The 25,694-nt window shown below is 48.8% G+C and overlaps 1 protein-coding gene across 1 annotated transcript; it reads right to left on the bottom strand.

Moving 5' to 3' along the window:
- Nucleotides 1-381: 381 nt before the first annotated feature.
- mxd1 (MAX dimerization protein 1) lies at nt 382-25,103 on the bottom strand (the record flags this gene model as incomplete). Its single annotated transcript, XM_080531561.1, has 6 exons — nt 25,025-25,103; nt 24,257-24,356; nt 13,198-13,227; nt 4,707-4,821; nt 2,552-2,711; nt 382-599 (listed from the first exon to the last, which is right to left on the bottom strand). Exons 1-6 carry the CDS (start codon nt 25,089-25,091, stop codon nt 382-384), a joined length of 690 nt encoding a protein of 229 aa, XP_080387687.1. The 5' UTR covers nt 25,092-25,103.
- Between the last annotated feature and the right edge of the window lie 591 nt (nt 25,104-25,694).

Raw genomic sequence — 25,694 nt, 5'->3', positions numbered from 1 at the left:
GAAGAAAGAGCGGAGTGTCGTGTTGGGGTGTGTCTCCCGAATCACCGCGGGCGTCGCCCGTGGAGACCGATGACCCTCTGTTCCCGGGCTGACGATGGTACGGTTGAGAGATATCAGAGTGAGTGGACGTCTCAGGGATAGGGGGGGGGAGGGGTTGAGCTTGGACATTCGACTTCGGGTCTTCGGGTGTTTTGGTCAGGGCCAGTCCTGCTGGGTGTGTGTGTGTGTGTGTGTGTGTGTGTGTAGGTGGGGGGGGTCTGATCGGCAGGGACTGGCTGTGGGTGTGTGACAAGGGGGGATTGGAGATTGAACGGGGGTGTTAGGAGGACAGAGAGGGGGGGTCGGGAGGACAGAGGGGGGGAGGGGGGTGGAGCTGTGCTCTTATAGGCTGCCGGGCCCGGGGGGCTTCTTCTCCTGGGGGTCCTGTTGGGCCAGGCGGCGCAGGCTGGCGGAGGAGTAGCCCTCGTCGCTGTAGCCCTCGCCCCCCCGCGGGCTGCCCCCCCCCCGCTCGTCACTGTCGCTCACGCCGCTGGTGGTGCTCCACTCCAGGTCGCCCAGCAGGTAGTCAGGCCCCTCCACGTCCACGTCCAGCTCCTCCTCTGTAATACACACACACACACACACACACACACACACACACACACACACACACGTTAGTACTGTGGACACACACACACACACGACCTTACGAGTCTTATCTCTTCAGACGGGTATCTCGTCGGCGTGTTGACAGCCTCGGGCTGTGTGTGTGTGTGTGTGTGAGAGTGTGTGTGTGGTGTGAGTGTGTGCGTGTGTGGTGTGCTTGCTTGCTTGTGTGTGTGTGTGTGTGTGTGTGTGTGTGTGTGTGTGTGAAAGTGTGTGTAAGTGTGTGTATGTGTGTGAGTGAGCCTCACCATGGTCAGAGTCGGGGGTGTCGGAGGAGGAGGAGGTGGAGTGTGTGTGTGCATTCTGCGTGTCTCTCTCTGCGTGTGTGTCAGGGTTTCCGTTAACCGGTAATTACCGGTCTTTGTCCGGTAAAATTAGTGGAAGTCCGACAAGTTGAAAACTCGTCGGACATAAATGTCCGGTGAAAATAATTCCCTCTAACCATTTTCAGCTGAGCACCAAACACACACACAGAACACTGCCCGAGAGAGAAGGACCCGCCCCCTTTAGTTAGCCTATAGGCTATAGGCTAACTAAAGGGGGCGGGTCCTTCTCTCTCGGGCAGTGTTACACGAGTGTGTGTGTGTGTGTGTGTGTTTGGTGCTCAGCTGAAAATGGTGTCCCGAAGCGGAGCGCTTTAACTTTATCGCACAATAACAAGGATAACAAACAAAACGGACAACATTTACACTAAGATGGAGACAAACTTCAGCGATATGATCTAACAGCCGGTCTTCAGGACGACATACAGACCCGTATGAGCTTACAGGGCTATCCCCTATCTATCTGAGAAAAGGCATAGCCTAGGCTGTAACATCGAACGGAAATTAGCCTATACGCATTGCAAGTTAATTTAAAGCCTATTTATTTTCAAAGAGTTTTATTCTATTTTATTTTATCTGATAAAAGGCATATGAACGGAAATTAGGCTAGCCGTGTCACGCCAGAAGCCTACATGCTTGCACTGTTACTGTTCAATAAAATGTTATACATCTAGACATTGTGGTATTTCTTTATATACGTATCCCAGACTGCCTATCAATTGTTTCTCAATAAACAGTTATGTTCTCCCCATTGTCATACTCCCGAGCTAAACGAAATGCCTTCCCAACCAGCGAGACCTGGTTATAGAAATGACGTTGTTTTATTGATTTAAAAAAAAAAGGGTAAAACTGGAAAGAGAAAATAGAAAACTCACATTAATCCCAAACAATTTAACAAACTTCAGTTAACGTAATGTGGAGTCCGTTCATTGATCGATGCTGTCTGTTCAGTTCCCAGTGAGGCGCCCGTTCAGCGCTGGATTTGACGCATGGCATAGCGCGCATGCGTCAAATCATGTTATATTATTATATATTATATAGCTCGCATCTAATCGTATCGGATGAGAAATAGACATTAAATGGCATATATAGGCCGCTACACAACAGTAATCACCGCGACAAACAGCTATATTAGATTTGAAAAAAAGAAATATGATTTTGAAAAAAATTTTTTTTATTATATTTTAATATGATGACCGGAATATATCACGTTTGTCCGGTAAATCGAATTCTTCCCGGACACGATGTCCGACGGCAAATTTTTCTAACGGAAACCCTGGTGTGTGTGTGTGTGAGTCTCGACCTGGTCAGAGTCGGGGGTGTCGGTGGAGTGTGTGTGTGTGTGTGTGTGTGTGTGAGCCTCACCCGGGTCAGAGTCGGGGGTGTCGGAGGAGGAGGTGGAGTGTGTGTGTGTGTGTGTGTGCCTACCCTGGTCAGTGTCGGGGGTGTCGGAGGAGGAGATGGGGTGTGTGTGTGTGTGTGTGTGTGTGTGTGAGCCTACCCTGGTCAGAGTCGGGGGTGTCGGAGGAGGAGGAGGTGGAGTGTGTGTGTGTGTGTGTGTGTGTGTGTGTGTGTGTGCCTACCCTGGTCAGAGTCGGGGGTGTCTGAGGAGGAGGTGGAGCCAGTGCTGTCCATGCGGGTGCGCTCCACCCCCAGCTGCTCCAGCCTCCTCTGCAGGTGCCTCTGCTCCCGCTGCAGCTGGTCCAGGGTGTGCTGGGCTCTCCTCTCACTCTCCTCCAACCTCTACCACACACACAGGGTCACACAGGGTCACACAGGGTCACACAGGGTCACACAGGGCCAGGAGTGTGTGTGTGTGTGTGTGTGTGTGTGTGTGTGTGTGTGTGTAGTACTCGTATACGCTAAGGTGTACTGGGCTCTCCTCTCTCTCTCCTCCAACCTCTACCACACACACAGGGTCACACGGGGTCACACAGGGTCAGGAGTGTGTGCGTGTGTGTGTGTGTGTGTGTGTGTGTGTGTAGTACTCGTATACACTAAGGTGTGCTGGGCTCTCTCTCGCTCCTCCAACCTTTACAACACACACACACACACACACACACACACGATCCTACAGGGTCAAGAGTGTGTGTGTGTGAGTGTGTGTGTGTGTGTACTTGTATACTCTAAAGCCCGGGCCACACCGCCGACCTGTACCTCAGCAGTGTGTGTGTGTGTGTTTCATTTGGGCGCCTGTGTTAACGGGTTAAAGCAGCCACACAGGGCGTGTGTGTGTGTGTGTGTGTGGCCGCAGCACGGCATCTAGAGTCGGACTCTCGCCTATTTTTTTCCGCGTGCCGTGCGTGAAAATTATCTGTTGCTGTTGCATATTACCCGCTACAGAACATCCACTACAGTCTCTCTCTAAATAGAAATAGAAATAAATTAGAACCGTGTAAACAAGTCTAAACAAGTCTAAACAAGTGTCTCTCTCTCTCTCTCTCTCACTCACTCACTCACTCACTCACTCAACGAGGGTATTGCAACAGTGTTGCCAGATTGGCCGGGTTCCCATGACGATGGTTGAACCCAGTCAGTGTGCGCCCCGGCGCTCTCGGAGCGAATTTACGAACGCAGATGTTGAGCAGAGCTGAAACGGCTCACTGTGGTGGTCGAATGCCGCTGCACGTTGGTGACAAAGACGGCTTTCAGAACCTCCGCCCAGGCTGTCATCCAGGGGGAGGAGCCACCTAACACATGGCCACGCCTGCTTGTCTACGGGTAATCGATTTTCTGATCTGGGCTGGTTTTTGGTCTGTGTTTGGGCTGGAAATTGCCAATCACATCTGGCAACCCTGAGGGGTTAAACTCAATGTACAAAGACAGGGCTGGCAGTAGCAGCTCTGCAGTAGAGAACACTGTCTGTATGGAAGACACGCACACGAGCTGCTGAGTTAAGACGTTGGTGTGTTGGAGCCGTAATATGTGCTGAGCTCTCCGCTCACTCTCCTTCAACCTCGAACACACACACACACACACACACACACACACACATATATATACAGGGTCAGAATCCTACACACTGTATGATTACACAAGAGTCAAGTTCTTAGGTTTTGGTTCCTCAACACTGGCAGTACTGGCAGCATTCAGATACAAAACACAATAATAATGAGGGTCAGGGTCAAGAGTGTGTGTGTGTGTGTGTGTGTGTGTACTACTCGTATAGGCTAAGATGTTGCTGGGCTCTCCGCTTGCTCTCTTTCAATCTCTACCGCACACACACACACACACACACACACACACACACACACACACACACACGTGTACTACAGCTGGTCTAAGATGCCCTCCTCCACCAACCTCTGGACCAAAGCCATCCATCATAAACACTGCCACACATCACAAGTCACTGCCCCCCCCCCCCCCACACACACACACACACACACACACACGGCCCCTCTTCCCTGTACGGCCACACGTATTGAGATTCAGGGCGACACTATGTGACATGTCTTTTCCAGCGTGTTCTAACATGTTTGGTGATACGTGTGTGGTTATTTCCAGGACCCAGGGTCACTCCTCTGCCACGGTAGATCTGTTTCCTCCATAAACAGGTCATGGTCTGTCGGTTGTGTTAAGTCAGTGTGTGCGCTTGTTTTTATGGTCATTTAGGGCTGGTGTCCATGACTCCATGTAACTTGAACTTGAACACACACACACACACACACACACACGCACACACACACACACACACACACACACACACACACACACACACACACCAGCCAGCCCCACCTTGATGTGTCCCTTGGCCTTCATCAGCAGGCTGAGGGTGGTGTGGCGGTTGGCGTCTCCTCCCAGAGGCACCAGGGACTTCAACCTCTCCAGACACAGCCGTAAGTGTGCCCGTCTGCAGGGAGGGAGGGAGGGGGAGAGAGAGAGAGAGAGACATGCATCATTTCATCGGCAGACAGACAGACAGACAGTCAGACAGACAGACAGACAGACAGACAGTCACTCCCCTGCAGTCATTTTACCACCGGCGGTCCTCTGATGGATCGCTTTCATCTATAAAACACACACAGTACACACACACACACACACACACACACACACACACACACACTCACACGTCACTGCGTGCACCTGCACCAAACCGTGTCAGTTGTGTGTGTGTGTGTGTGTGTGTGTGTGTGTGTGTGTGTGTGTGTGGTGACAGGCTTGGCAGCTGCGGGGTGTGGTGGGTGTGTGTGACCACACATGACCCCTGTTATACAACACACCTCCATCTGTAGGCTGCTGCAGGCAGGCAGGCACGCAGGCGGAGGGTCGCAACCTCACTATTTCACTGTGTGTGTGTGTGTGTGTGTGTGTGTGTCAGGCCCGGAGCTAGAACCAACACCTTGGGTGGGCTTGGGGGGGGGCTATGGGCAGCGCTAATAGATAGACTATAGTATATAGACCTACAATTATTTTGATGTCACTTTAAAAAAAAAAGAGAAAGATTCCAACCTTTAATTTAAGTTGAAATGTATTCAGAGAAAAAAAAATCTGTCATCAAGAAATCATTCTTTCTAACAAAACCACGTGTGCCACACGTTGTTGGCACCCCTGCATTTAATACTTTGTACGACCTCCCTTTGCCAATACAACAGCGCCGAGTCTTCTCCTGTAACATCTAATAAGGCTGGAGAACACAGAGCAAGGGATCTGAGACCGTTCCTCTTTACAGAACCTCTCCACATCGTCCAGGGTGCTAGGTCCTCTCTTGTGCACTCTCCTCTTCAGCTCAGCCCACAGGGTTTCAATGAGGTTGAGGTCAGGGGACTGAGATGGCCAGGGCAGAAGCTTGGTTGTGTTCAGTGAACCATTATTGTGTTCATTTAGACGTATGTTTTGGATCATTGTCTTGCTAGAAGATCCAGTGATGACCCAGTTTTAGGTTCCTGGCATGTCCTGGTATTTCAGGGAGCTCATGATGCCATGTACCCTAACAAGGTTCCCAGGGCCTTGGGAGGAAAAACATTACGGAACCTCACTTAATAGTGATCCTTGGGGATTTTTTGGCCTCTCTTCCAATCCTCCTCACTGTGCATGGGGGCAAAATAAACTTGGGTCCTCTTCCAGGGAAGTTTGTAGCAGTTCCCGTCGCTTTGAACTTTTCAAATATTGCCCGATGGGCATTTTCAGGCGTGTAGCTATTTTCTTTTATAGCCATTCCCTGACTTATGAAGCTCAACACACTTTTTCCCTCATTTGATTAGTGTGTTCTCTTATCTTTCCCATGTTGATGTATGAATAAGGGAATTATGGCCTCTGTGTCACCTCATATTTATACCCCTGTGAAACCGGAAGTCATGGATTACTGTTCGAAAGTACCTAAACACTCTGATCAATTTTTAAAAAGTTAAATATAAATGGAAAATGCTTCAGTTACATTTTGTGCCCAATAACTGTGGCACATGCGGTTTTGTTAGAAATAATAATTTCTTGACGACAGGTTTCTTTCTTTTTCTCTGAATACATTTACGTCAATTAAAGGTTGGATGTTTCTAATTTTTCTCAGTGACATTAAGATAATTCATCAAAAGGATTTTTTTATAGAACAAATTTTTACTCCTCTTTACCAGGAGTGGCAATAATTGTGGAGGGCTCTGTACAGTCAGTACAATTATGAGATGAAACATTCAAATACCCCCCTGGAATATCAACAATTCAGGAGGAGAAAAAACAGTCGTAACTTTTGATTGGGTGTGTGCTCAAGGCAATCTGTGTGTGTGTGTGTGTGTGTGTGTGTGTGTGTGTGTGTGTGTGTGTGTGTGTGTGTGTGTGTGTGTAGGGGAACTCCAATTAAAAGCGATCATGCGGAATGTCTCCAGTATGAGAAGGTACACCCAGCTACTCTGTACGTGTTCAGTGTTAAGAGTGACTAATCCCCAATGGACATGAGCATCAGAGCACTGCTTTTCACACTGGAAACCAACACGTGTGTATGTGTGTGGGTGTGTGTGTGACTAAAGGCCGTTCTCTACTCAACCCACCTAAGGGAGAGCAGAGAGACCCGTTTGTCTGTGGCCGTGGCATCGAGAGGCCCAAAGTGGATCACACATGCGCACTCCCAGGTCGCCTCCGGCGTGCACACGTGCACACGCACACACACACACACACACACACACACACACACACACACACACATGTTTTTCTCTTCCCCCTCTGCGCTGACCTCTGGCGGGGTGTGACCTGGCCAGGAGGCTGGACTTACACAACGTGCTGTGACAGAGCCCCGGGGCAGACTGGTGGTTTGATCGCTGGGTGATGTTTGTTAAACATTAACAACGGCAGACACACACGCATGTTACAGTGCGTGTGTGTGTGTGTGTGTGTGTGGATGGGTGGGTGTCAAGTGGTATGTGCCCTGAGCTACTGTATATGACACAGAGGCTAAGGTGTGGCCAGGCAGGCTCAGAACACAAGTGAAAGGTTACCCCCTCTCACCCCCAACCAGCTCTGTGAATCCTGTCTGTGTATGTTCACCCTCAGATTAGATTAGACAACTTTATTGTCGTTGCAGAGTACAAGTACCAGACAACCAAATGGTAAAATAAATGGTAAATGGACTGACTTATATAGCGCCTTATTCCAAAGCGCTTTACAACGGCCTCTCATTCACCCATTCACACACACATTCACACCGCAATGGCGGCAAGCTACCATGCAAGACGCCGGCCCGCTCATTGGGAGCAATTTGGTGTTCAGTGTCTTGCCCAAGGACACTTTGACATGTGGTCAGCCGGGGTTCGAACCGCCGATCTTACAATCATTAGACGACGGCTCTACTTCCTGCGCCACAGCCGCCCCAGAAATGCAGATTAGCATCTAACCAGAAGTGCAAATGGTGATATAAAGCATGATATAAAACATGATAGTGATAGGTACAGTATGGCAAGTATGGTAGTTTAGAGGTATATACAGTTATGAGCTATGTACAGTTAAGGTAGATATGTACAGTTAAGGTAGCTATGTACAGTTAAGGTAGCTATGTACAGTTAAGGTAGCTATGTACAGTTAAGGTAGATATGTACAGTTAAGGTAGCTATGTACAGTTAAGGTAGCTATGTACAGTTAAGGTAGATATGTACAGTTAAGGTAGCTATGTACAGTTAAGGTAGCTATGTACAGTTAAGGTAGATATGTACAGTTAAGGTAGCTATGTACAGTTAAGGTAGATATGTACAGTTAAGGTAGCTATGTACAGTTAAGGTAGCTATGTACAGTGGTAGATATGTACAGTTAAGGTAGATATGTACAGTTAAGGTAGATATGTACAGCGGTAGCTATGTACAGTGGTAGATATGTACAGTTAAGGTAGCTATGTACAGTTAAGGTAGATATGTACAGTTAAGGTAGCTATGTACAGTTAAGGTATCTATGTACAGTTAAGGTAGATATGTACAGTTAAGGTACTGTAGCTATATACAGTTAAGGTAGATATGTACAGTTAAGGTAGATATGTACAGTTAAGGTAGATATGTACAGTGGTAGCTATGTACAGTGGTAGCTATGTACAGTTAAGGTAGATATGTACAGTTATGGTAGCTATGTACAGTTAAGGTAGATATGTACAGTTAAGGTAGCTATGTACAGTTAAGGTAGCTATGTACAGTTAAGGTAGCTATGTACAGTTAAGGTAGATATGTACAGTTAAGGTACCTATGTACAGTGGTAGATATGTACAGTTAAGGTAGATATGTACAGTTAAGGTAGATATGTACAGCGGTAGCTATGTACAGTTAAGGTAGATATGTACAGTTACGGTAGCTATGTACAGTTAAGGTAGCTATGTACAGTTAAGGTAGATATGTACAGTTACGGTAGATATGTACAGTTAAGGTAGATATGTACCGTTAAGGTAGATATGTACAGTTAAGGTAGCTATGTACAGTTAAGGTAGCTATGTACAGTTAAGGTAGCTATATACAGTTAAGGTAGATATGTACAGTTAAGGTAGATATGTACAGTTAAGGTAGCTATGTACAGTTAAGGTAGATATGTACAGTGGTAGCTATGTACAGTGGTAGATATGTACAGTTAAGGTAGATATGTACAGTTATGGTAGCCATGTACAGTTAAGGTAGACATGTACAGTTAAGGTAGCTATGTACAGTTAAGGTAGCTATGTACAGTTAAGGTAGCTATACAGTTAAGGTAGATATAGATAAGGTAGATATGTACACATAAGGTAGATACTTACAGTATGGTATGTACAGATGTATAAATAGAGGCTATATCAAAGGAGGTATGTGCAATGTGCAAAAATATGGCATGTGTACATTTGCTTGCCAGGTATTTGTAAACTGCAGTAGTGCAGTAAGGCTAAATTGGATTGAGGGAACTCCTGAAAGTCCTGCATGACCGTTGGACACTTCCAACCGACTCCATTCCTGCCTGACCATGACCACTCCTGACCATGACCATGACCACTCCTGACCATGACCATGACCACTCCTGACCATGACCACTCCTGACCATGACCATGACCACTCCTGACCATGACCACTCCTGACCATGACCATGACCACTCCTGACCATGACCACTCCTGACCATGACCACTCCGGACCATGACCACTCCTGACCATGACCATGACCACTCCTGACCATGACCACTCCTGACCATGACCACTCCGGACCATGACCACTCCTGACCATGACCATGACCACTCCTGACCATGACCACTCCTGACCATGACCACTCCGGACCATGACCACTCCTGACCATGACCACTCCTGACCATGACCACTCCTGACCATGACCACTCCTGACCATGACCATGACCACTCCTGACCATGACCACTCCTGACCATGACCATGACCACTCCTGACCATGACCACTCATGACCATGACCACTCCTGACCATGACCACTCCGGACCATGACCACTCCTGACCATGACCATGACCACTCCTGACCATGACCACTCCTGACCATGACCATGATCACTCCTGACCATGACCACTCCTGACCAGGATCACTCCTGACCATAACCACTCGAAGAAGAAGAAGAAGAAAGAACAAACGTTAAATCTTTTTTTGGTATTATTATTTCACAGTGAAAAAAATTGGAATCGGAAATTTGTTTCCGATTTTCACTATGAAATGGGAAAAAAAAGAAAAAGAAAAAAGAGAGATAGTTTGTGATCTCGTGTCGGTGGTGGTCATTGAAGTGGGAGACGTCTCTCTGCTGTTCAGATGGAGCGACTCCCACAGTACAGTGAGTGCATGCCTTATTATCTCTTTCTTCTGGGTTTGGAAGTGAGCCCACGACTGGAGCGTTGCAGGCGCCGTGCTCTCCCTACTGAGTCACACAAGGCCCTGGCTCTCTCCAGTCAGGTGACTCATGCTTCTACTCCTCATAACTTTTGACCCCCCCCCCTCTGTGTAACAGCCCTGACCGTCAAGGAGGAGAGTTTGCATGCATAGGTGAGATGTGAGTTACACAGACCCACCTTCCATGTCTGGACTTCTGCTGTGACAATGGCAGGTGTGTGCTTGGGTGTGTGTTGCGTGTGTCACACACACACACACACACACACACACACACACAGCGTGACAGAGAGTAGAAGGAGCCCTGCGGTAGGCATGTGTGGCATGTTAAGTGTGGAACCAGTTCTGTGCTCGGGTTCATTGCTGGGTTTCCGTTAACCGGTAATTACCGGTCTTTGTCCGGTAAAATCTGTTGAAGACCGACATATTTAAACCTCTTCGGTCATAATGTAAATAATTCCCTCTAAGCACAATTTGAATACAATTTGCTCAAATGAATTTGTCACATTCTGATTCCTTCTACATTAAAAAAGATGAATATATATTTATTTTATTTATTATTAATGTGTAGACTAGCCTACGCGATGAACAAACAGCGGCAGGGTTGCCAGATGGGATTGACAATTTACAGCCTAACTAGTCCGCTAAATAACCGCTAAACCCAGTAGCCCATTCGGCGGTAACCCGCCCCATCTGGCAACCCTGTCTCTCAACGGCGCGAGTAGTTTGCGGAGAGTGAAGGTACCTTTCGGGAGTAGTTGTGAGGGAGAAATTCGTCAGTTAATTTAGTTTGATCTAGTCTAAATAAAACCACTGCCGTGACCGGAGTCAAGGTTATTGTTCTGCGTGTTTTGGATGTGCTAGAGCACAGTGAATGACCACCGAGGGCCGTGAGATGCGGCTAGTAAAGGACGCTAGCTATCTCAACCCCTTTCATTGATTGAGCCTGCCGTGCCCGTTCCAGCCCTGAGTCGGGAGATTCAGAGTACAACACCCCCCTGGCTACCTCTTCTACTCCGGGAGTTTCCATTGAACTTTCCTCCTCTACATTCAGCCATCTCCACGTGCGCTACTATCGACAACCTGGGCTACTGGTACCATTAGATTAGGATTGATTAGATTAGGTTGACAATACCACACTACATTTGAGTTTAGGGATATCAATGTTATATATTTGTGTATGTTTTATCTTTATGTATTAAATGTTATAATTGTTCCACATTTGAGACCAGTCTTCCCCCCACTCAGTTATTCAGTCGGTGTCCATCATTTTAGTCTATCTGTTAGAGTTTAATTTGTGCCACTAAGGTGAAATAGTCCACGGGTGTGTATCCCCCCGATACATCCTCCTCATTCTCATACTCCCGAGTCCGAGTAAGACTAAGTATGATTTGACAGGCAGCTAGACTTAATGCCTTCCCAATCAGCGAGACGTGGTTATAGAAATGACGTTGTTTTATTGATAAAAAGGGTAAAACTGGAAAGAGAATATAGAAAACTTACATTACTGTCGTGAAACTATTTAACACTTCAGTTAACGTAATGTGGAGTCCGTTCATTGATCGATCGATGCAGTCCGTTCAAATAGCCATCAAAAGCTAAACTAGGCATACTTAAAATTACCAATTACATCCTCAAATCCCATTAATGCAATTTAAATAAACATCTTAAAGGAGCCTACAGTCATAATTCAAAGTAGCAAAGGTGACTAGGCTGCCCAGTGTGGCGCGCGTGCAGCCCTGGACATATGCCATAGTAGCGCATGTGAATCATGAAAGCCTATATTATTATATAGTTCGCATCTAATCGTATCGGATGAGAAATAGATATTAAATGGCATATATAGGCTACACAACAGCTAATCACCGCGACAAACACCTATATTATATTTTAATATGATGACCGGAATTTCTCCCGTTTGTCCGACACATTGAAATCTTCCCGGACACGTTGACCGGCACCAATTTTTTCGAACGGAAACCCTGGTTCATTGTTGATCATTTGTAGCCCTCCGCTCCCCTCCTGCCCACTGGTGGCTGACTTTATCCAGTGTGACACACTCACACACCCACCCACACACACACTCACACCCCCGCTCGCAGATGCAATATTCATGCCGTCCCTGGCGGTGCACTGAGCCATTAGCTCCGGCTCAAGCGGAACACCAGAGACCAGAGAGACCAGAGAGACCAGAGAGGACCATAGTCACCAGACAGAGACCAGAGAGTACCATAGTCACCAGAGAGACCAGAGAGGACCATAGTCATCAGACAGAGACCAGAGAGGACCATAGTCACCAGACAGAGACCAGAGAGTACCATAGTCACCAGAGAGACCAGAGAGGACCATAGTCATCAGACAGAGACCAGAGAGGACCATAGTCACCAGACAGAGACCAGAGAGGACCACAGTCACCAGACCAGAGCCGACCCACACATAGCCCAGGGATAGGAGCTCTGTTCAGCAGCATCACCAGCTAACCACGGGTCCCACTGATCTAGTAGAGGGAGGGGAAGCTCCTCAGCCATGTGTGTGCTGGTCATTGAGCACCTCTTGTTGGGCTACACCTACAATGTGGTATGCCAGTGAGGAGGACAGACAGACATATAGACGGGGCGGCTGTGGCGCAGGAGGTAGAGCCGGCGTCTAATGGTCGCAAGGTCGGCGGTTCGAGCCCCGGCTGGCCACATGTCGATGTGTCCTTGGGGCAAGACACTGAACTCCAAATCGCTCCCAGTGAGCGGGCCGGCCGGCGCCTTGCATGGTAGCTTCTAGCTGCCATTGGTGTGTGAATGTGTGTATGAATATAGGTGAATGAGAGGCCGTTGTAAAGCGCTTTGAATAAGGCGCTAAGTCAGTCCATTTATAGAGACAGACAGACAGGCAGACAGAGAGACAGACAGGCAGTCAGAGAGACAGACAGACAGACAGACAGACAGACAGTGATGAAGAGTGGAACCTACCTGTTCTTCTCCATCTCATTGTGCGTTGACCTGTGGACAGAGAGAGAGGACAAAGAGGTTAGAAAGCCATCTATCACGGTGGTGGTGGTGGTGGCCTAGTGGACTGGTGACCAGAGGGTCATGAGTTCAAACACCACCAGGGAACACCACCACTAGTGTGCCCTGGAGTAAGGCACTTAGCCCCTAAGTTACTCCAGGGAGACCGTCCCTGTAATCTGTAATTGTAAGTCACTTTGGATAAAAGCGTCTAGCTAAAATGGTTAAAATGTAAATGTACCCTCCCTAGGTGGAACACAGACAGTAGATCACGTTGAGTGTGTGTGTGAGTGGATGAGAGATTCCCTGCTCTCTTGTTTGCCATTCTCTCTGCAGAGCCATATTGCAGAGGAGGAGGAGGAGGAGGAGGAGGAGGAGGAGAGTTGTTGTGTGGGAGTTTATGAGCAGCGCGGCTAAAATGAGATTCGGCAGCAAAAAAATAAAAAAGCAGCCAGAGATATTCTGAACCCCCGAGGGGTTGTTTTGAGGAAGGGAAAGCTAGTGAATTTTGAGTATGGACCCACGCATCGCGTGTGCGCACACACACACACACACACACACACACACACACAGAAACACACACACACACACACAGAGGGTAAACTTAGCAACAGTAACTAGAAACAGCAGGGAGGATCGGCCCTGACCATCATGCCATAGCAGCCAGGCTGAGAGAGAGAGAAAGAGAGAGAGAGGGGGGGAGGGAGAGAGAGAGAGAGAGGGAGAGAGAGGGTGACAGCCAGGGGGAGGGGGAGGGGGGGGGGAGAGAGAGAGAGAGAGAGGGAGGTAGAGGGAGCAGGGAGAGAGGGAGGTAGAGATAGAGAGCGGGTGTGTGGAGGTACAGAGGTTAGGTTCAACTGTGTGTGGAACACAAATCCTGCCTGGTCAGGTCAGGCAGAGACAGACTGGTGGCCCCCCCGCCCTCCTGCACTGCAGGGTACACTTCATCATCCTCCAACTAGCCCCACCCCCCACACACACACACACACCACCACCACCACCACCACCACCACCACCACCAACACACACACACACACACACACACACACACCACCACCACCACCACCACCACCACACACACACACACACACACACCACCACCACCACCACCACACACACACACACACACCACCACATACACACACAACCGCCCACCCCCTCACTAGGGTTGGGTACCGAAAATCGGTAGGTAGGTACCGGTTAGGTACCGGTTACTTTACATTCGGTATTTACCGTACCGAATTGCAAAGGAGATTTCGGTACCTCATTTCGGTACTTTTCTATTTTTTGTCATGCAACAGTCAACCACACGTGAGTCGTGACGTGACATCGCCTGTTAAATTTCCAATCAGTGCGTGCCGTGGTAGTGAGCTGAGCAGTTGTGTTACGAGTTAAGAAGAGTGAGTTTATAGTAAGTGTAGTAATATAGTTAGTGAATTTATACTAAATTATTATATTATCTGAATTGTATTATTATTATTATTATTATTATCATCATCATCATCATAATCATATTATCGAATTTCGCTAGCTAGCCTAGCTACGAGGTCACCGAGAATGCCGAAGGCCCTAATAATGAAGCGTTCTAAAGTGTGGCTGCATTTCACCCGACTCGATGAAAACAACGCGAAGTGCTCAAAATGCTTACAATCATTCGCGTATAAAGCAGGGAACACATCTAACTTGATGAAACACCTGGCAACGCATGGGATAAAGTCATAGTAGACCGTGGAACTTTCCGAACTGTGTCGGCAGCGTAGATGGAAAACACGTGAACATCAAGGCACCGCCGCACGCCGGCAGCGACTACTTCAACTACAAGGATGCCCACTCCATTGTCCTGATGGCTCCCTGCGACGCCAGATATCGGTTTACCATGGTGGATGTCGGGGGATACGGACGGGAAAGTGACGGAGGCATCTTCAGGGAGAGCAGATTCGGTTCTATGCTACTAGTCATAGACTAGTCATAGTCAAGAGAGGTGTCGTATTTTGCCAGAGAACGCAAATATGCTGATCTTTTTGCAAAATAATTGCTGAGGTGGCAGTTTTATTTTTATTTATTTTAATTTGAGTGTATATTTAACTGTAATATTATATATATGTATATTGTGCCTCAGTCAGCAGGAGTTTTATTTTCATTTATTTTAATTTGAGTGTATATTTAACTAATATATATTGTGCCTCAGCAATAAAAAAGTGAAAAGCTGTTTAATGTTGTCGACCGTGTTATTATTATATATACATGTCGTTTTTAAAAATCAAAAGTACCGAATTAAGTACCGTTTCGGTACCGGTACCGTTTTTAAAGTATTGGTTAGGTACCGGTACCGGATAAAACCCAAACGATACCCAACCCTACCCCTCACACACACACACCACCACCACATACACACACACATACACCACCACACACACACACACCACCACCACCACACACACACACCACCACCACATACACACACCACCACCACCACATACACCACCACACACACACACACCACCACCACCACATACACACACACACACACCACCACCACCCCATACACCACCACCACCCCCACCTCACACACACACCACCACCACCACACACACCACCACCACCACACAAACCACCACCACATACACCACCACCACCACACACACACACACACACAACCGCCCCCCCACACACACGCGGGCCGGGCCGCCCCCCCAACGGAACCCCCCGCCCCCCCAAGAAAGAGGAATTATTACGGACGTAGACACCAAACATCTGACAAGTAGGCTAAAATATCCGCTTTTTTAAAAACCCAACCCGAATCTGGTGAGTGGCAAGCCCATGGGCTCGTTGGTAACGTTAATCCGCCAGTAGTCTCGCATAGCCAAACCTATCTCCACACTTCGCTTCGCGCTGGACACACTCGCACACTCGCGTACAAGATTGTGCGCGAGTGTGCGCGCGACGCGAGAGACTTTTTGCAGGGTGAGATGTCTGCAGATGGAAAGTAAGCAAGTTGAAACGTTAGCAAATATAACAGAGCAAGTTGGTTCAAATTGGTCGTTATTATTGTGACTAGAAAGTGTCTGATTATAGTTCCATGGTATGTAAAATAGTGTCAAAGAACTAGCAAGCTAACTAGCTAGCTCAGAGGTGATTAGATGAGCTAGTCTGCTACACATGCCAGCTAAAGAGCTAACTGGATGCACTTTATTATTTTACTTAAAGTAGATATACTATCTTTCTTATTCTGCTAGAATTGGCATATTTACAGTACATGGACAGTGGATTGAAGCATTGGAAATGTCTGTTTTTTATAGCAATCCAATATTCAATTATAATCATGTTATGATATGGATCAATTTATACCTCTTATTAGATTATAAATACTCTGGTTGTTATGTTTGCCTTTTGGTTGACAGCAAAAGAGGGAGAGAGGAGGATAGAGAGCAGGATGGTGCACCAGAGAGAGAGAGCGCAAGAACCAGGTGAGAAAGTGGACAGGTAGTCAAGACCACATAAGTAAGTAGCCTTGAGAACCGATGGTTCTCGAGCCTAATGGCCCATAGGGCAGGAGCCTATCTCCTGTTTCCGTAGCGTGAGGCGGCTTAATGTACAAGTTAGTACACTCCCTGCTGGACATGACGCTGGTATGTCGCAGGGTCTTACCCCCTGGGGGGGGGGGGTCCATGCCATGGTCCATGCCACCCCCCCAAGGCAGCAAACCTAGGGGAAACACTGCACCACCACCTCACACACACACCACCACCACCACACACACCACCATCACCACATACACACACAACCGCCCCCCCCCCCACACACCACCACATACACACACCACCACCACCACCACATACACACACACACACACACCACCACATACACACACCCACCACCTACACACACCACCACCACATACACACACAAACACCCACCCAAGGCGGTAATTTCTCCTTTTAGGAATGAATCTGCAGGTCTGCGTGGAAAGGGGTGAGAGGAGAAGGTCAGGAGAAGAGCTGAGCTGTAAGCTCCCTCCCTCCCTCCCTCCCTCCCTCCCCTATCCACCTGACCCCCCCCCCCCAACCTCCAGGCTGACCTCCAGTCCCAGAATACCCCACACACCCCTTGCGCTCCGCAGTCCGACCGCTGTCATCGCCCGCCCCCCCCCCCCCCCCCCCCGGCCTCCGGACCCCCTCGGAGAAATCAAACACGCACGACGCCACACGCACACACACCCTTCGGCCCTCCACTCCCACATCTAAAACAAACACTGCAAAAAAACTATGCTAGGCTACGAAGCCCCCCCCCCCCCCCCCCCCAACCTAAAAGCCCTGACTTTTGACTCCCACAGCTGACTCTGGTTACTGTAGACGCACGCAACAGGCGAGTGTAACCCCGTTTCCCATATGGCAGCGGGCACGAAATGCGAGGGGGGAGGGGGGGGGAGTGTGGTCTCGTCTTGGACCATACCTCTCTGAGCTTGACACATTCCTCCAGCGGGGGGGGGGGGGATGGCCTGGGTGACATAACCAACCAGCCAACCCCACCCCCCCCCCACCACTCCCCAGGGGTGTTATTGTACAGTACAGGACAGCCCCCCCCCTCCCCTCTACCTATCTGTCTGTCTGTCTGTCTATCTTCTACGTGCTGCTTTACATGCTGAGGCCACGCGCCGACCCGCTGCACACACCAGGAGCTCTGTCTGTCTGTCTGAAGAAAGGCCTCGTATCTGTCTATCTGTCTGTCTGAAAGGCCTCGTACCTGTCTGTCTGAAAGGCCTCGTATCTGTCTGTCTGAAAGGCCTCATATCTGTCTGTGTGTCTGTCTGTCTGTAAGGCCTCATATCTGTCTGTCTGTCTGAAAGGCCTCATATCTGTCTGTCTGTCTGAAAGGCCTCGTATCTGTCTGTCTGAAAAGCCTCGTATCTGTCTGTCTGTCTGAAAGGCCTCATATCTGTCTGTCTGTCTGAAAGGCCTCGTATCTGTCTGTCTGAAAGGCCTCGTATCTGTCTATCTGTCTGTCTGTCTGAAAGGCCTCGTATCTGTCTGTCTGTCTGAAAGGCCTTGTATCTGTCTGTCTGAAAGGCCTCGTATCTGTCTGTCTGTCTGAAAGGCCTCGTACCTGTCTGTCTGAAAGGCCTCGTATCTGTCTGTCTGAAAGGTCTCGTACCTGTCTGTCTGAAAGGCCTCGTACCTGTCTGTCTGAAAGGCCTCGTACCTGTCTGTCTGAAAGGCCTCGTACCTGTCTGTCTGAAAGACCTCGTATCTGTCTCTTTGTCAGAAAGGCCTCGTATCTGTCTGTCTGAAAGGCCTCGTATCTGTCTGTCTGTCAGGCCTCGTACCTGTTTGTCTGCCTGAAAGGCCTCGTACCTGTCTGTCTGAAAGGCCTCGTATCTGTCTGTCTGAAAGGCCTCGTACCTGTCTGTCTGAAAGGCCTCGTATCTGTCTGTCTGTCTGAAAGGCCTTGTATCTGTCTGTCTGAAAGGCCTCGTATCTGTCTGTCTGAAAGGCCTCGTACCTGTCTGTCTGTCTGAAAGACCTCATATCTGTCTGTCTGTCTTAAAGGCCTTGTATCTGTCTGTCTGAAAGGCCTCGTATCTGTCTGTCTGAAAGGCCTCGTACCTGTCTGTCTGAAAGGCCATGTATCTGTCTGTCTGTCTGTAAGGCATCTGTCTGTCTGTCTCTGTCTGTCTGAAAGGCCTTGTATCTGTCTGTCTGAAATGCCTCGTATCTGTCTGTCTGTCTGAAATGCCTCGTATCTGTCTGTCTGAAATGCCTCGTATCTGTTTGTCTGCCTGAAAGGCCTCATACCTGTCTGTCTGTCTGAAAGGCCTCGTACCTGTCTGTCTGAAAGGCCTCGTATCTGTCTGTCTGTAAGACCTCATATCTGTCTGTCTGTCTTAAAGGCCTTGTATCTGTCTGTCTGAAAGGCCTCGTATCTGTCTGTCTGAAAGGCCTCGTATCTGTCTGTCTGAAAGGCCTCGTACCTGTCTGTCTGAAAGGCCTCGTATCTGTCTGTCTGTCTTAAAGGCCTTGTATCTGTCTGTCTGAAAGGCCTCGTATCTGTCTGTCTGAAAGGCCTCGTATCTGTCTGTCTGTCTGAAATGCCTCGTATCTGTCTGTCTGAAAGGCCTCGTATCTGTCTGTCTGAAAGGCCTCGTATCTGTCTGTCTGAAAGGCCTCGTATCTGTCTGTCTGTCTGAAAGACCTTGTATCTGTTTGTCTGAAAGGCCTCATATCTGTCTGTCTGTCTGAAAGGCTTCATATCTGTCTGTCTGTCTCTCCGCCTGCTGCCGGACAGGCACATGGTCAGAATGATCATGGAGCTCATCCGTAACCGCAGCTTTACCCTCACCACCGGTCGCGGACAGCTAAGCAGGCTTCGACGCCTTAAGAACGGCGTCCCTCAGGGATCGGTCCTGGCCCCCCTCCTCTATAATATCTATACCTATGACCTGCCCAACACACTCTCGCGGAAGTACGCCTACGCAGACGACCTCGCAGTGGTGTACTCTGCTGGAAATTGGCAGTCTGTGGAGGGGATTCTGAGCCAGGACATGCAGACACTAGTGGCATACTTCCGGAAATGGAGATTGAAGCTTAGCGAGGCAAAGACGGTGTCGGCTGCCTTCCACCTTAACAACAGGGAGGCTAAACGTGAGCTTAGAGTACACCTAGATGGAACTCCCCTGCCATGTTCCGCTGAGCCAATCTATCTCGGCGTGACATTGGACAGGACGCTCACGTTTCGCCGACACCTCGAGTCACTGCGCAAGAAGTTAACAGCTCGTGTGGCGTTGATGAGGCGACTGGTTGGCTCGGGCTGGGGCGCCGGCGCAAGGACCTTGCGCACGGCAGCCCTAGCCCTCGTTTATTCAACTAGTGAATACTGCGCCCCAGTATGGTGTCGCAGTGCCCACACCCGCCTCATCGACTCGCCTATAAACGAAGCCTTGCGCATTGTGACAGGATGCCTGCGTCCTACCCCCGTGGACAACCTTCCCATCCTAGCAGGCATCCAGCCCGCAGGCCTCCGCCGCATGGGAGCCACAGCACGTCTCGCCTGCCGGGCCGCGGAGCTTAATAACCATCTGCTCCATGATAGGCTCACTATAACAGCGGAGCCCTCCCGGCGTCTCAAGTCGAGACACCCATTTGTGCCTGCCGCACAGGATCTCAGGCAGCAATGCAGAGATCTCAACATCAGTGCGGCAGGATGGGCGGATTATATGTGGCGCGCGGAGTGGGAGGCTAACACCTCCAAACTCCGCGACCACATCCCAGTCGCCGGCGCTGAGCCCCTCGGGATGGACTTGCCAAGGCTATCCTGGGTGAGGCTCAATCGTCTCCGGACCGGCGTCGGGCGTTTCCGCTCATCAATGCACAGATGGGGCTTGGCCCCAAATGCGTCGTGCGAGTGTGGCGCAGAGGACCAAACCGCAGACCATATTATCCTGGATTGCCCGGTGTACCACCCACCCAACGGGATGCATGGTCTGTCGGTATTAGATGACGAGACGATGACGTGGCTTCTGGAGGGGTGTCCAGAAATATAGCCCGGGTGAGCCCCTCAACCAGGTCTCGGGGTGGTAAAAGGGTAGCCCCTCGGCCCCGAGCCTGGTGGAGTGGAGAGGAAAAACAACTACCCATACGCCGAAGAAGATGTCTCTCCGAAAGGCCATGTATCTGTCTGTCTGTCTGTAAGGCATCTGTCTGTCTGTCTCTGTCTGTCTGAAAGGCCTCGTATCTGTCTGTTTGAAAGGCCTCGTATCTGTCTGTCTGTCTGTCTGTCTGAAAGGCCTTGTATCTGTCTGTCTGAAATGCCTCGTATCTGTCTGTCTGTCTGAAATGCCTCGTATCTGTCTGTCTGAAATGCCTCGTATCTGTCTGTCTGTCTGAAAGGCCTCGTATCTGTCTGTCTGAAAGGCCTCGTATCTGTCTGTCTGAAAGGCCTCATACCTGTCTGTCTGTCTGAAAGGCCTCGTATCTGTCTGTCTGAAAGGCCTCGTACCTGTCTGTCTGAAAGGCCTCGTATCTGTCTGTCTGAAAGGCCTCGTACCTGTCTGTCTGAAAGGCCTCGTATCTGTCTGTCTGAAAGGCCTTGTATCTGTCTGTCTGAAAGGCCTCGTATCTGTCTGTCTGAAAGGCCATGTACCTGTCTGTCTGAAAGGCCTCGTATCTGTCTGTCTGAAAGGCCTCGTATCTGTCTGTCTGAAAGGCCTCGTACCTGTCTGTCTGAAAGGCCTCGTATCTGTCTGTCTGAAAGGCCTCGTATCTGTCTGTCTGAAAGGCCTCGTACCTGTCTGTCTGAAAGGCCTCGTATCTGTCTGTCTGAAAGGCCTCGTACCTGTCTGTCTGAAAGGCCTCGTACCTGTCTGTCTGAAAGGCCTCGTATCTGTCTGTCTGAAAGGCCTCGTATCTGTCTGTCTGAAAGGCCTCGTATCTGTCTGTCTGAAAGGCCTCGTATCTGTCTGTCTGTCTGAAAGGCCTCGTATCTGTCTGTCTGTCTGTCTGAAAGGCCTCGTATCTGTCTGTCTGTCTGTCTGAAAGGCCTCGTTTCTCTTATCTGGGACACATAATCAAGACCTGGTCTACTGTAGGGCCGGTGTCACGCAGGGGGGCCGTCCGTCAGGAAACAAAACAACTGTGCTGTCGTTGGCTATATTAGGCTAGATACAGAGTGTGGATGAGGCCTACCCCACCCTCCTCTCACACACACACACCCCTAGGGGGGATTTTCACCTGAAACCAGAGAGGTCCAGAACACCTACTGTGACAGGAGAGGCGGGGGGCGGGTAGGGGAGAAGGCCAAACCGTGACGTTAAGGGACAAGACTTACACTGTCTCCCAATAATGTACCATGACATACATAGCATTGGCAACAACAACATCATCTTGGCTAGAGTCTAGTGCACCACCATACTAGCATGCTGTGCGTGTGTGTGTCGACGGTGGGGGGAGGACTCAGTGGGTGTGAGCGTGTGTGAGGAAGAGGAAGAGGGGAGGGTGAGAGAGTGGGAGGGTGGTGCTAGAGAGATGGGGGAGGAGGACTCTAATGAAGGAGCTGGGGGGGCTCCGCTGACTGCCAACAGAGTGAGAGCGGAACAGGGAGAGAGAGAGAGAGAGGGGGGGGGGAGGGGGAGCCACTACAACCGACAAACACCAGAAACACAGAGACTCTTCCCACTCTCTCCCCACACACACACACACACACACACACACCGTCGGGAAGCAACACCAAGAGGAACTGGAGGGCTGGGGGGGGGTGAGGGCTTTTCCAGTGCAGAGTCAGACACTCGTAGACTAACATTGTAAACGGGTCGCCTGCCCTACATTTCACAAAGGGGGTTTTGGAGAGGCTGTTCACCCCTGATGATGTGCCCTTTTAGGTCCAACTCCACCCTAACCAACGGGTCGGTCAGCCTGTATGATACTAGAGAGCGGGGAGGGGGACGGGGGACGACCAGGTCAACATGGTACTATTTTTAATCAACCAGATTACCCCTTGGAACCCTCTAATGAATTGCATGTGTGCCTGCCATGCCATTAAGATCATGCGTTAGAGCTCATGGAGCAGTGCACAATCCCCGCTGACATGGGGGACGTGTGGCACGCCACATACATTAAGCTTAGCTGAAATCTGATTTGACAACATCATGCGAGCTGCCTTCGATGTCAACAACATCATGGGAGCCGCCTCAGGTCCACAGCGGCGGAATGGGTGTATCGAAGGGCGGGTTTATGGTATGTTGTTGGAATGGACGGCTGTCAAAGGGCAAAGCGTTGTGTGTGTGAGGTGGTGCCATATCCTGGTGCAAACACTCCGTTTACAGTGATTACTGTACAGCCTACGTGGTTAATAATTACATTCATGTGACTGGTACTAGGCCTAAAGAATGCAGAATATGTTTGGCCAGTATAGTTCCAATGTTATGATAAAAATAAAAAAAAAGAGGAAGAGGTAATAAATCTGTGTGTGTGTGTGTGTGTGTGCAGCCTAGTTGTGCCTCTGTCAAGTACAGGGAACGAAGCGTCCTAACAGGCCAAACCAAATATTTGAATAACATCAGGTTTCCTATTACAACGCAGGCTAAGGTATAAATAGAGGCACAACCCCTCCTTCACCCCTGTCCAGCTTTAATAGTCAGTTATCTACAGTTACCGGCCGCGGCCAGACAGACAGACAGAGACATCCTGACACAGATTAGATAGGGGGCTGTGGTAATCTGGATAACAACGGGACAAGAGGACAACAGGTCGTCCCTCCGGGAGAAGAGGGACTGCCCTCTGCAGACACCTTTAATTGATCCTGATCTGGTTTGATATAGGGTTAGGCTTAACCCCAACCTGACCCTAACCCTAGTGCTTCTTGCCTCTGTCAAATCCTTGTCTGTAACACTGGGCAGAAATAGGCCCGGCACAGGGAACACACAAGACACATACACACCTTGATTCTGCAAACAGTGCTGACCAGAGCAACTAGATACCTTATAACTCTGAATACTCTACAGCATGGTTTTGTATTATAGCTGGATTTTTAACAATTGTTTTGAGAAAACTGTAGTTATTCAATCACAGTGTGAAAATGTAATGCATGCCGCTACACTAGGTATTCAAAACTCCCACTGGATTATTTCTTATTGCATCTATTACTGCATTATTATTAACTTTGCTCCAAATATGAAACATTTTTGTACATGCAAATCGGGCTCTGAGAACTGGAATCATTGGTTTCACAGAGTCTAATTGATTTGATTGGGTATTTGCATATATTTCATTCATATCATTGCTTGCTGACATGTTTTGCATGTCGCGTCCAAGCTATATGACTAGGGAAACGGCGTCATGTGGGGGAATGAGCAGTTGTACATTTTAGAACCAAACCCATAATGTCTGACAAGCTGCCAGGTTCTGCTGAATCTGATTGCAGGTTATGGAAACACAGGTTATGGTAACAGAGGTTATGGAAACACAGGTTATGGTAACACAGGTTATGGTAACACAGGGTAGTATAGTCAAAGAATGAGGTCATGTGACTGTACCTGCTACTTGAGTTTTTCTTGCTTTTATTTTTCCTTTTCAAGCTGTCCCTTTCTTTGCTGCTGGTGAAAGGTAACATGGAGGCATAGCCATGCTCAGCTTCTGCAAACAAACAGCAATATGTAGTTAGTCACACTGCTGTAACTCATCCTCCAACACATGCAAGGATACACAGTCCAAACAAAACCGATTAGGACCATGACAACTGAGAAGGGGACCTATTGTAGACCTAATACAGGTGTTTTATGTGTGCAACAACGTATTACCTTGATCACCTGTTCGGCGAAATAGCTTATGACAACCAAATAAAATGATTATTTTCTTCTCTTTAACCAATGATGTCATCTGAACTGGAGTAAACCCCATCCAGCCAAACCACAACAGAGGGGATGGGAGGGGGACAGGCAGGCTCATGATATAATCTAACACGGCTTGCAAGGACTCAAAGCTGTATGAATTATGGCAAATATGCACGTCTTTCTCCAAACATGCTAATTTCTGCTTGCATGCAAATATGCCAACATGATCAGCTTTACCCTGCATTTTCCCCAGTGGTGCCAACTTACAGTTCCTCAACCCAAAAAAGGAAAGCAAATAATAATAAGGCTTATTAGTCCCTCTTTGTCAGTGTTATGATCATTAACATGATATTATTAGGGTAAAAGGCGGATTGATGAATGAGGGGTGCCATGAAATCGGAGCAGGGAAGCTCACCAATCATTTGGCCCAAAATATACAAAGCATAATAATATATCCTTCAAATACTCTACCTCTTTCTCTGCGTTCAAGGTACTCAGCTGCTTCGATCAACATCTGCACCATTTCGATCGCCGCCATTTTCAACAACAACACCGACAAAATGACAATCCAGGTCAGGACTGAGTCACAACAACCTGCTGGTGGCTGGTCAGGTAGGCTGGTGGCTCCCTGGGTTGGCTTTCAGTGAGGATGAGAAGCAGCAAGACGGTCACTTGCAAGGCAGATTCTCGGTAATACAAGTTGGTTAGTGAGTGATACTGCACCGACCAGCTCGCGAGTTTATTTGGCTGGATAATTATGTTTTTTTTTGGTCAGATTTCTCGTTTGGTTGATAGTGGATAGTGCTGGCTCCCAGTGCTAACCAGCCAGCTCGTCTTCTAGGTAACGTTTAGTACAAGTCGCTATCAAGTCAGAAGGAATGAGCCTCGATCAAGCTTTGTTGACAAAGTAAAAATGACAAGCGAGGGATACTCAAACAACAAATCTCGTTAAAGCTCGAGGAGACAGCTGCACGGGATAGCTAATAACGTTCTGCAGCTTTGTGGAATAAATGATCTGCCTGACGAGGAGATGCTGCTAGGTAACCGTGGGATAGACGAGCTGGGCAGACCGCGGACTGACACTGACTTGATCAACTGTGTTTTAGCATCAATTCTTCAGATTTAGTGGCTACCCTGCAAC

The sequence above is a fragment of the Nansenia antarctica genome, assembly GCF_963989245.1.
Source record: "Nansenia antarctica genome assembly, chromosome: 5".
NCBI classification, from domain to species: domain Eukaryota; kingdom Metazoa; phylum Chordata; class Actinopteri; order Argentiniformes; family Microstomatidae; genus Nansenia; species Nansenia antarctica.
This window is presented reverse-complemented; position numbering and strand designations above follow the sequence as displayed.